The sequence below is a fragment of the Apaloderma vittatum genome, unplaced genomic scaffold, assembly GCF_000703405.1.
Source record: "Apaloderma vittatum isolate BGI_N311 unplaced genomic scaffold, ASM70340v1 scaffold2683, whole genome shotgun sequence".
NCBI classification, from domain to species: domain Eukaryota; kingdom Metazoa; phylum Chordata; class Aves; order Trogoniformes; family Trogonidae; genus Apaloderma; species Apaloderma vittatum.
The window spans coordinates 11,736-23,920 of NW_009707308.1; the positions used below are offsets into that span (position 1 = coordinate 11,736).

General features: G+C 40.9%; 1 protein-coding gene across 1 annotated transcript; it reads left to right on the forward strand.

Annotated features, from left to right (window-relative positions):
- Positions 1 to 791: 791 nt before the first annotated feature.
- DBX2 (developing brain homeobox 2) lies at positions 792 to 9,382 on the forward strand. The gene is made up of 3 exons (XM_009866117.1): positions 792 to 884; positions 5,528 to 5,715; positions 8,913 to 9,382. The coding sequence occupies exons 2-3, from the start codon at positions 5,638 to 5,640 to the stop codon at positions 9,231 to 9,233; spliced, it is 399 nt and encodes a 132-aa protein (XP_009864419.1). The 5' UTR covers positions 792 to 884; positions 5,528 to 5,637; the 3' UTR covers positions 9,234 to 9,382.
- Positions 9,383 to 12,185: the final 2,803 nt, after the last annotated feature.

Here is a 12,185-nt window from a genome sequence, read left to right on the forward strand (position 1 = left end):
CCAAGGTTTAGAAGCACTTCTTAGACAGGGACGTTTGATTCATCAGTTCAGAAAACTCTACAGAAATTTTACCAAATATTACTTAATTCTGTTGGTTACTTTTGCAACTTTTATTGTATTAAGCAGAGCCTTATTTGGCAAGTGGCTTATTTAAATTTAGCATACTTCCCCAGCAAAAACAAGTTCACTGTCAGGTTAGCAGAATCAGGCCTTGTAGTCTGTGATTTGTTTAGCTCAGTTAGATTGCCTTATTGCATTTTATAGAATGTATTTGTAAAGATTTCTTATTTATTGAAGACCTTACTGGTTTGAGTACTAAGAACAACATTGGAGTATCAGCAGAAAGACAGGATTAACTTCTAGATTCTGGGATTTTTTGACTGTCATTGTTACTAGAGTTGTTCAAAATTAAGTTTTTCAGATGCATTATACTCATTATTTCAACAATATATTATTGAAACAACGCTTTCAATCTCAATATTCAAGGGAGAAATCCCCATAATTATAGCAGTTACAGAAGTAATTTTCAAATACGCAGTTTCATTTTTAGGACAAATACATGGAGAGTTTTGCATGTCATAGTTACGCCACACATGTGAAATAACCTTGCTAAATTAAAGAGCAATTACTTCGTTTATTATTGTTTGCCTTAAAAATATCACCGTCTTGAAAAAAGGAAAAAGGACTCGTGGGGCAGGACTTTACACACTGACTTTTTGGAGGCCTGTTGTTAGGAATATCACCGGAGCTCAATGGATAATCAATTAGATCTGTGCTTTCTTTTGCAGCTCTTTCCAAACACTTTTTTCTCCGAGCCCCGCCATTCTACTCAGCGTGCTGCGGTGGGTCCTGTCAGCACCCTGCATCCCCCACTGCTTTTCCAAGTAAGTTTTTATGCTTCATCAGTAATGCTTGAGTTATTCTGTAAACCGAAGCAGCAGGATTTAATGCGCTCTGGAAAACTAATTGGTGATGCAATGGCAGCAGCTAATTCCTTCGTAAAATCACAGCAATCCTATTCAGGGGGTTTCCAAAGATTTATCAAACGTAAGTACACTGAGCAATTGTGAGGGGTTTCTAATGGCATTGAGACACCCAGACAGAGCTAACCTAGGAAAGCTCCTTGTTTTTGATTTGCTAGAAAAGGTTCTTCAAAATCAGTAACTCTTTTAAAAATATGTGTCAATAAACATTTGCAAATAAGAAAGGAGCTGAAAGATCTTAAAACAAATGCTGCATTTTAATGGCTGTTAGGGATAAATTATGATTCAGGAAGCCCTCACATTATTTAAATAAAACATTCGTTCTTTTTGTAGCAGTCAAATGCATGCACATGTTTAATTTGTTTTTCTTTTTTTAATTTGTTTTTTCTTTTTTTAATTATAATGTAAAAAGAACAAGTAACTTGAAGGGAATTTTGGCCAGAATACACTATACGCTCAGGATTAAGACCTGGAACATTCTTCCATTTAATCCAAATCTAAATTTAACCTTGATTAGGAAGTTTGTGTGCCATAGTGCGAGGGTGGGTATTCATGATTTCACATGTTTGTAGCTCAAGAATACAAACAGAAGAAGCGTTTCCTTGTCCTTCAAAACAGAGAAGAAAAGCACAAATTATGCGTCAAATCCAGATGAAAATTGGAGCTTATACATGCACTTTTTTTTTTTTGCTTATGCATATACTTTTTTATCACAGTTGCATTCAAACCCTTCCTTGACTACGTGCATGTGTTTTATGAATGTTTCAGAAGGGCAGTTGCTAAGTTGGATGATTCTTGACAAGTGAGGCAGCAAATGCTGGCAGTTTAATGAGCTGCAAGTTTCTGAGCACCTCTTTAGGGGGCTGACACTTTCCCACAGAGCGTTTTACATGGCCCCGGCTCTCCCACAATGGCTGACAGCACCATGACCAATCACCACTTTCACTTTACTCATCCACACGCGACCTCGCCACAATTTTTCACTGTGCAGATGAACTTTAGGAACCATTTCACATTGAAAAGGCCTGGGCAAGGGTCAGTTGCCCTTTTGTATGGCCATAAAGCAATACTCTATGTGCCAGTCTTTTCTCCTGTCTCACATTCCAAGGGATTTTCTGGACACCATTTAAAGCACTTGACTGAAAAATAAAGCAGTGAATGAAACTGACTTTTATAGACTCATTCTAGCTCATCTTCCCATATAACCCTGTCTACCTGAAAAGGGATTTAGTGGATGAGCTGAGTGCATACAGGGACTTGCTGAATACATAGGCCCATTATCAACTGTGAGGATTGTTTATTAACCGGGACTGATACACTACTATTTTGGAAGTGACCTATTAATTGTCCATTTAACTAGAATGTATTGAATTCAAATGAAAAAATGGAAACCATGACTAAAGCTTTTACTTGCTCCTTCAAGGTGGTCTCTGCCATGAAGGCAAATGAAGATTGTTCCACAGATTAAGAGGACATTTATCACTATATATTAGGATACAAAGGAAAGACTTAAAAAAAAAACCTGAAGCAAAACAAAAATCAAACCACCAACATAGGAAGTAGTTGGTAACAGATTCACACTTAGGTCAGCAGAACACTAAACCTTTTGAAGCATATTTAGAGCAACAGGCTGCAAACACTTATTTCATGTGGTTGGAATTACTGAAATGTATGAACGATTGCTTGTTCCGCTGTACTGAAAAATCCTTTAATCTACAACCCCAAATTTAGGTTTTGTGTGAGCAGTCAGAATACATTTTGGAATATGGAGTATTCTTTAAAAAATTCACTAGGCTAGTCAATTGGGTGCAAATATTCATTATCCCAAGTGCAAGTTTCAAATTTTTTAACCCAGTAGCTGTTTGCTAATGCTTGTGAGTATTTTGCTCATCAATAAACTTCCTTTAGCTAATCTTTTAAATTCAATCACTTGCTGTGCCTTTAGAGTGTGTAAATTCTTCATTATTAAGTTAGTCCAATACAGGTGTCAAGCTGCACCCTACCTCCTGCCTGTATGGGAATTAATCGGTGCCTCGAGGCTCTGGCAGGAGGTTGTTCCTTTGCTGATGGACTGTTAACAACCAGCCAGGCAAGACAAATTTTAAGGGGTCACATAATCTGGCATCCTCTGTCCGTGGCTGACAACTCCATTGTGGAATGGGGGCCAGGAGGCAAGGACCAGCCCTGTTAAGCCTCTTCCCTCGCTGGTGTCTCTCGTCCCATGGTTGAGGATGAGAGAAGGTACCAGCTCTTCTGCTGTCAGGGTGTCTCTTCCAGTAAATGTGAGAATGCTGATGATTCATATGAAACTGTTCGAGGGCTGTCTGGAAAAAAGTGCCCAAATTAACCAAATTCAAGCAAGAAGGAGAGAAAATATGCCTGAGGAAGAAAGGCCAGTGTGTCCCTCAGCTTTGTGGTTATGATGGGAGCTTGAGGTGGGGGCTGTGAGAGGGCTATGCACTTCTCAGAGAAATATGAACCTGCCTTGGCCGTTGCTGAAACCTCTATTGTGACATTTTGACTTTTGTTCTGCAAAGAGTTTATTTTGGTTTCGATGGGGTCTGACTGTGTCTCACTGTGTAATAAATATCAGCACAGTAACCGACAGGTTATGATTTTTGTATCTAGTCTCAGATGTAGTTTTGAAAATTGAAATACATCTGTTTAATTTAGACCTATTTATACTGTAATATTTTAAATCATAATAATTACTCTTTTTTTGCCACAGGCACAGATATAAAGATGGATTCTTAAAGTGTAGAAAAATTCAAGAGAGGCATGTCGGGCAGAATGAAATGATCCCCAAACCAGTAGTGTTTCACCGTGGCAGTGTATTTGTGTGCTTGCTCAGCTTCTGATATTCTTCCTCCACTCGTCACAGGTGGAGGCAGGATTCAGGACTAGTGTATGTAATAACAAACCAGTCAGACACGCACCACAAACGTGTTGTCAGCTTTGCAAGACATGCACATATACACTTTAGTTTCTCATCATTATACATACGCAGTTCTATAAAACCCTCAGTGTATGTGTGTTTGTTTCTCTGTGGGTGTTTAAAAATACCCATACCCATGTGTATATATGTATAAAATACAGAGGTTGAAATGTGGTGTAGCCCCAAGGAACAGTTTGTGGAAGCAGCATCTGGTTTTAATTAGTATTTTCAAGAGCACTATATGTATCGAACAAATGTATTTAACCCCTCCCACCCTGTTACAGCTGACTAGAATAGACAGACCATTTTCCCCCAAAATGTGCAATCTTTTCGAGAATATGCTTTCCATGGGCAGTCAGCCATTGGCTTTGATATGAAAGTGATCAGGTCCTTGAAGGAAGTTGCGTCTTTGCAGCTGCTCTAACTACAAACCAGATCAGCACTCCTGGCCCCCATACATGGGAGGATGGACAATGGGAGGACGACTTGCACCTTTAGAGTCTGAATTGTGCCCGATGCAGACAGAAGCCACCTTTGTGGCTGCCCTGCTAAGCAAAGACTGTAGGTGTCGGTGGCTGGATAGCCTCAGCATGGGTTTCTGAGGCCAAAGTGCAGCTCTTTCCTGGCCTGCTAGCACCTGCACCGTGCAGTTCTCACACCCAGTGCTTGATGATGGGCTCTATTCAACCAGCCTCTGGTGCTGCTCCCCAGGTGAGAGTTTGGGGAATCTGGGAGTGCTGAAGGCACACCAAGCCTCACCAGGGACTGCTCCCCTAAACCGCATCCCTCTAAGGTAGAGGGAGCATGGGAAAGCACTATGGCTTTAGGCTTTATTGGGTGTGAGGAAGGCAAAGGGTTTTCTGCACTCTTTGTGGAGCCAGTGAAAGGATAATGTGAACATTTCTACTCCTCCACTGCAGCTCTGTCCCCCAACTTTGAGGCTGTTTTCCAGGGTAGTGTTCCCTTTAGGCATGGATCAGGGGATGTGATTGGATTTATTGAAAATGGTCCTCTTGATACTTGCTTCGAGTTGTCAAAGGATTAGAAACAAGGCTGAAAGGAGTAATTCCAAGTGTTCCCCAAATCCTCTAATAAATTGCTGCAGTTTCCAGAATAAGTAAGTGAATGGCCAGGGATTTTCTGAGAAATAGTTCACTCTGAAAGCCTTTCGTTTGTAAACAAAACCAAAGAATGCCTATTTAGTTTCTTTGAATCAGTAATACAGAGCACTTTATCTGGTACTACATTTCAGACAAGGACAAAAGAAGCTCCTAGGAAAACTTTACTCAGTGATGATGACAGGCAAAGGAAAGTAGAGAAGTTTCTCCCTGACCATATTTGATTTTTGTAGCAGCCCTGTGTTAATGCTCTTCTATGAGCTCATCTGATTTACTTTTTGCCGTGTCAAGGGGAGACTCTTGACCACTGACAACACCTCTAGATCCAAGTGAGGATTTAGTCCTTAATGAACACGACTGAAGCATTACGACACGCTTGTAACACCAACAAATCAAAAGTGGGATGGTAGTCTGCTAGCATTATAATAGACAGTGCTTAATATTTCTCTGGTACGTGTTAGATAAGTGAAACTCTCATCCTTTTCCACTAGGAGAGGAAAGTGTGCTGCCTCTTCTGACCCAGGAGTCTAACTCCAAAGCCCGCAGAGGTATATTAAGAAGAGCTGTCTTTTCCGAGGACCAGAGGAAAGCTTTGGAGAAAATGTTTCAGAAGCAGAAGTATATTAGTAAAACAGACAGGAAGAAACTGGCCATTAACCTGGGTCTAAAGGAATCTCAGGTAAGGAACGACAGAACATCTGTGACTTTCTGTCTTTTTGAGGAAAAATCTTAAAAATGGCTTTGAAGGAGGAGAATTGAACAGCACAGGAGCAGCCTTGAGCTCCTTCACTGAGCAAAGACCTCAGTAAATCAATGGCAGTTTTAACCAAGGAATGTTTGAACAACTTCCTATTTCTTTTTCCCTGAAGGTGTGCATTCAAAAGCTAATCGTTTCATTTTCCCACAAAGTAGGAGAAACTTGACCCTTGCATTTAACTTCCAACTCCTGTTTTGCTGTCTGACAGAGCCCCTTCAGGAGCTTTGGGGTAGGGAACTGTGCTCCATCCCACTGCCTGGTAGTCAGGGACCCAGGCAGAAAACAGCCGAGCATGGAGCCCTCCTGCGCTCCTCTGAGCACCCTTTGTCCTTGTAGATCATAAAGAGCCCGTGACAGTACCGTCAACAGCACTTGCTCTGAAACCCTTCTGCCCCGAGAGACAGGCACCCAGTCCTACAGAAAGAAACTTAGCTGCAGCACAAGGAAAGAGATCCTCAGAGCTGAGAGAAACTCTAGGAGGGAAAATTTTGCTGGATGACTGTCGTGGGTTAGGGCTGGGCTGGCCACTGAACCCTGACAGATGCTCCCTAACACCTCTCCCTCCCCAAACAGGAAGGATAAAGGGAATCAAGCAGAGAGACTTAAGCATTGAAAAAAAGAGAAATTTAAACATATTTAATGAATAAGGAAATAATAAAAATAGTGAACTATATACATAAATACAGTGAACTATATATATATATATATACACACAAACCCGATATCGAACCCACTCCCCCACTGCCTCCCGATAGCAATCCCCACCGATGCTGCAGAGCAGGGGATGTCCCAGGCTCAGCGGTGACAGCGAGCTGAGTACGGGAGCTGGATTCAGGAACTAAGGATTGGGATCAAAGGCAGAAGGTTGCATGGAGTCTCCCTGGACACCAGCTGTTGCAGAAGAGAAGCAAGAGACATAAACCCTCAGGATTCCTCAATTTATGTTGAATGGAATGGAATACTCTCGTTGGTCACTTGTCCTGTCTGTAACTCCCTGGAGGTGCAACCTTTTACTTCCTTGTGACCCCTCTTACCTCCTAGCACCCCCGGCATGGCACACAAGAGCCAACAGTGGCCTTGGTCACTATAGGAATAAGCAAGAGCCGTTCTGCATCCCAGTCCCAGGCAGTAACTGTAAACATCAGGTGTTATCACTGCCAGTAGCACACACTGTCTGCAAAAACTTGCTGCTGACTTCAGAAAGTGCAGCTTTTAAGAAGAGACTGAACTGAGAAGCAAAAATCACTGAACAGAACTGGTTCTGTTTAGCTCAGGCCAGGACAGTGACCTTCTGAAATGCTCCCACTTATCAATTCACATTTCCTGGGATTTTTCTGAGCTGGCCTGCTCTGGGATTTAGGAGTTTAGCTGAGGGTCAGAAACATCCAGTGAGCTGTTCTAACTGAATGGGTACATTAATGGTGGTGCTGACAGGCCATAGTCCAATGTGAAATCTCAGGGGCCTGACCTAGCTGCAGATAAATCTGGTGGAAAGGTGCCTGGCTTGAAGAGCACAAAACTTGAAAGAAACTAGAAAAAATGTTTGTGAGGGCATGTAACAGCAGAAAATTAACATAGTAGCCACTGGCAGCTGGGATTCTGAAAGTGCTGGAGTAGATGCAGATTTCTAGAGTATGGCTGAGAGTGAGAAAGTCCAGTTTTATTCCTTTGCATGCAGCAGGAGCTCAGGTGCTTAAGGTACGTATTGCAGAAGCTGTCTGGGGGTTAGAAAATCCTGTGAATGGCGATGGGAGCTCTCACCACTGCCATCCAAGATATTTTCAGAACTTGACAGGGCCCTCAGCAATGTGATCTGATTTCACAGATGGCTCCGCTTTGTGCGGCAGTTTGGATGGCGTGGTCTGGAGTGGTTCCTTGCAACTGTTGCCAGCACTATAAGTGACTATAAGCGAAAGCAAGAAGCAGAGTGTGGTGCTTCTCAGTGCGATGAACAGAGCTGTAATCTCTGCAGAATAAACTCTTTTGATGTAGATATGCAACTGCACTCACCAGTGTGCTGCCTAAACATTTCCCAGTATGTAGTCAAATAAGTAATTTTACAGCTATTTTCTTGAGTTTTTCTTCTGTGCTCTTGATATTCAAGGCAGCCTAGGGGAGTAAAAAATAATGGAATGACACATAGATAACAACTACCTCTACAGGAAAATAATTTCATGATAATTGTAGCAGGTGATATCTATGGTTTGTTTGGGATATTTTTTTTTTGTTCTCATGAAAAGATGAGCAGTTGCTGTGGAGATTGCTTCTTCAGTTATTTGGACAGTTGTGCTGGAGGAACAGTACCTGCCATCTAACGCAGTGATTCTCAACCCTTTGAAAGCATAGCCCCTTTGTCTTCATGTCAAATACCTGAATACTAGAACTAAATGCAAATATTTATGGGAAAATAGAACACAATCTGAATAATTTGATTGATCGCCCTGACTGTTTCTTCTCTTTATGAAAAATCAATTCCTAGATGTATATTTCCCCAAGCATTTCATAAATGCCTTTGAACACTTGCGATCAAGCTTTGCAGCTCAAAGTTTTTGAAAAATTTATTTTTTTATCTCAAAAGCACATGGATTCTAGGCGACTCCTAGAAAACTGTTGCCAGGCAGACAAAATATCTTTAAATCATCACTACTGTGTCAGAGCACACGTTTTAAAGCTATATTGACAAGATGTTTTTAGTTATGCTTGTGAACAGGACAGGTGTAGTTCTTAGAGCCTCTTAGAGAGCTTCGTGTCACCAGCGATACTGCTTAGTTTTGTTAAAGACAATGCTAATTTACTGTGAGAATCCTTTTCTTTCCAGAAGGATGTTGCTGTGAGAAATTTCTCTTTGCTTAGCCACTGGGCTCTCCTTTTCCCAATCCAAGCCAAATAATCACCTGTTTGAGGTGGTGAACATCAAGGAGAGTGTTTGGCACAGCTATAGTAGATAGCGATGGGAAAGTCCTCAGATAATGTCAGTAACTCAGCTTCACTGGCTCTACTATAACAATCAGTAAGGAAGGAACATGAAACGAAGGGAATGGAAAGAAAAAGGCAAACTTGTTAGGGCAAAGTGGTTTAAATAAAAGAATGCTAATAAACTCTCATTAACTTGCAAACAGGTGAAAATTTGGTTCCAAAATCGAAGGATGAAATGGCGAAACTCCAAAGAAAAAGAAGTGCTTTCAAATAGGTGCCTCCAAGAAGAAGGTCTTCAGGAGAACTACCTCTCACGGTCCACCATGAATTTTACCTCCCCATGCCCATCTGTGTGGGAAGTGTCTCAGGAGCAAGCAAGTCCAAGGTGGAGGGAGAATTCTCCAGGGAATTCTGAAAGACTGACTGGCACACAACCGCCTCCAAGAGCAAATTCGTCACAGAGCCCGCTGTATTTGTATCCTGACCAAGACACTGCAAATAAGGCAGTTACATCATCAGCCTAAGGAAACAGGGGCAGTCTGTAAATTGAGCGGAGAGCACAGGCTCCAAATGAGCAGTCTTCTAAGACTAACAATATTTGGACATTGTAAAGCTAACTAGTTTATGCCTTATAAATTTGCTAAAGTCTAACACCATTAAAATGACAAACAACTAATGATTTAAGAAGTATTCTTCAATACTCAGTGTTTTCTTATGTCTTTTCCAGCCTTGTACTGACCTTACAAGTGAAATAGGAACTGATGGTAAGTAAAATGAAGTGAAGAGCATGAAGCTGAAGTTGTGCTCTGATTTATGCATCTGTGCTGTATACAATATTCATTAAAATCACACTGTGATAGAGATTCACTTTTATCTCTCATTGCACTCAGACCAATTAATTTCTTCTGTGCACGAGATAAGAACAACCCTGTTTCCCTCGAGATAGAAAGTTGCTTTGGGTTCCTTAAAAAAATGCATTAAATGACATAATAGGTTCATATTAGAGAAATGCAAGCCTTTTGGGTATGTTTTCTCCGTCATTTGTCTCCTATATCAGTATTCAGTTAGTTTTAAATAGCATAGTCACAGGACAGCTGATAATCCTGGTAAAGCATGCAGTACTAAAAGGCAACCAACCAACCCTATAAAACATTCTGGTTTTAAATCACTTTGATGTGAATGCGCGCTGGGAAACACTAACTTCTGTCTCTTCTCCTGCGGACGAACCTTCCAGCATTCTTAACTGAATTTAGGTGGCTTTTGTGAGACTGTTAGTGCAATCTTTTCTAATCTCTTCTGTATTTCAAGACTGTAATGGTGATATGCAGAATTGTAGCCCAAGTCACTAAGCAACAGAGCTATAATTGGAAGAACTGCCACTAGAGTCATCTTAGAGAAGTAGTTAAGGAGATGTAATACCGTAGGAGCCTTATTCCTGACTTATTCGTGTTTCAGCTGGTGCCAATAAGTACACACCAGCATATCTCAGCATCAAAGGCAGTATTCTGTTATTAACTTAAAATCATTTGCTTGCTTCATCCACTTTAAGGAAATCACTCTGAATTTAAGTATCTTTTTTGTTGTTGTTTATTTGCAAGGCTTTATAGATCAAAATGGGAGCAGCACATTTATTTTCTTTATCATGTATTTATTAATGCATTTGTTGGGAAGAAAGCCTAAAGGTATTTTATGTTACAGGCAAAACTCTTTTGAGAACATTATGGTTTTATAGGGACTATCTAATTTCTGGCAGATTCATATATTGTATAGTTAAGGAGGTTATTACAGTAATCTAGTCTGGCTTTCCTCATCATGCGTGCCATGAATGTTCCTAATTATTCTTGCCTTGAGCTCCAAAGCTTTTCAGACTGCATTTTACATCTTTCAAAAAGCCCTGTAATTGTTACATTTTGGTGGCTGACCTACTATTCCCCTTATTATGTTTTATTGTCTGGAAGGTGAAGTTTAGATATATTTTCAGCCAAAAAACTTGAGCTAGAAGTGATGAAGCTTGTATCATAAACTTGACGAGTGATCAGGTGAGTTTTATGTCCCGCCTTGTGCGTGTCCTGCCTTCTGAGTGTTCAACTGTGCAGTCCTAGCCTTGCACTGTATGCCATTCTTTGCATGTGATTTCCTGTGCTTATTTTAGAGGAAAAAGAAATTACAGAAGAAATAGCAAGTCACCTCTTTCTGCGGTTACAAACCCTCATTAGTGTAAGCTGACTGGATACCTACCCTCAGAAGGCACTTGAGCACATTTAGTGTGCCACGTGTTATATGCTGTTCAGTAAGATGGGCAGTTTGTTCTTATTTGCAGTGGAAATCCTAGAACCAACTCATATTTTGCCTAAAACATCTGGAGATGGAGAAACAGAGTGTGTACGCGTGGAGATGAATTCACTGTCTGATTGTCCGGTTGAGGATCATAGTCCTGCCCCTTTTCACTTACTCCTACTTGAAGGACCAGCAAATGTTGGTGGGCCAGGTTCTTCTGAACTGACATTTGCTAGTGTCTGCCTACAGTGAAAGGCATGCAGGTGTTTCCAAATTACCAGCAAGTGTTGGTACCTGGGGTGGGTGTGTGGGGGGTGTTCATGCATGCTTCCCATTTTGGAGGAAATCAGTGTATGGTGGGGGTTTTCCCATCTCACCTCTCCGGGAAAGGGAGCCTTCACTGCTGCTTCTACTCTTTTACTGCAAGTCAGTCGAGTGTAAGTGTTAGAAGCAACATTCTGGACAGGGAAGATGAGGTTCAGAGTGTTCCCTGGGAAATTCAGCTGATGGTGGTGCAGGCACTGATATTGAGCTGCTGTCAGAACTCTGAGCTGATGTGCTACAGAGAATACATTTGAAGGATGTCTCACTGAGGTAAAGATCAAGCAAGGCTCATGCAGAATTGGTTTCACAATTATAATGTCATATGTGTTTCAGATTGAGCAAGTTCTGGTTTCACTGTAACCTATTAAAACTTAGGCTGTTTCACAGCCCTCCAAATCTTTTAACACCTCCTACCAGTATTCTTATTCTGCAGCTATAATAAAGTTTTAGTATGCCAGATAAAACATTCTTTACTTGAAAATGCTGATTAGGCTTTCTTAAAAACCCTAAAAGGATACGTGTGAATTTTGAATTATACCTAAAATAGTCTGATTCAATTAATCAAAATGGATTTAGGCCCATGACACATACAACATTGATTCCTCTCACTTTAAGCTATTTAAAGGATAACTTTCCCTTTGGTCCATCCTGTGAAAATGTGGTAAATGAGAAAGAGCACCCAGTATGAGTAGAAAAATAGGATATATTTTCAGTGCCAGTCTTTTCTTTGTGAAGAATCGAGTAGTAAGTACTCGTTTTCTTCCAGTAACGTATGTTGTAAAAGTAACGCTAGTTGTAAAAGAACAAAGAGAGCATAAATTGTACACAAAATCCCCAGCAGATGTTTGAAATGCTTTGTAACAGGCACATTGCAG

Excerpts from the sequence above, each read along its gene's own strand:
- DBX2 (XM_009866117.1), top strand. The coding sequence starts at position 5,638 with ATGTTTCAGAAGCAGAAGTATATTAGTAAAACAGACAGGAAGAAACTG. Across the intron at positions 5,716-8,912 it reads TGGGTCTAAAGGAATCTCAG|GTGAAAATTTGGTTCCAAAA; the intron begins GTAAGGAACGAC and ends ACTTGCAAACAG.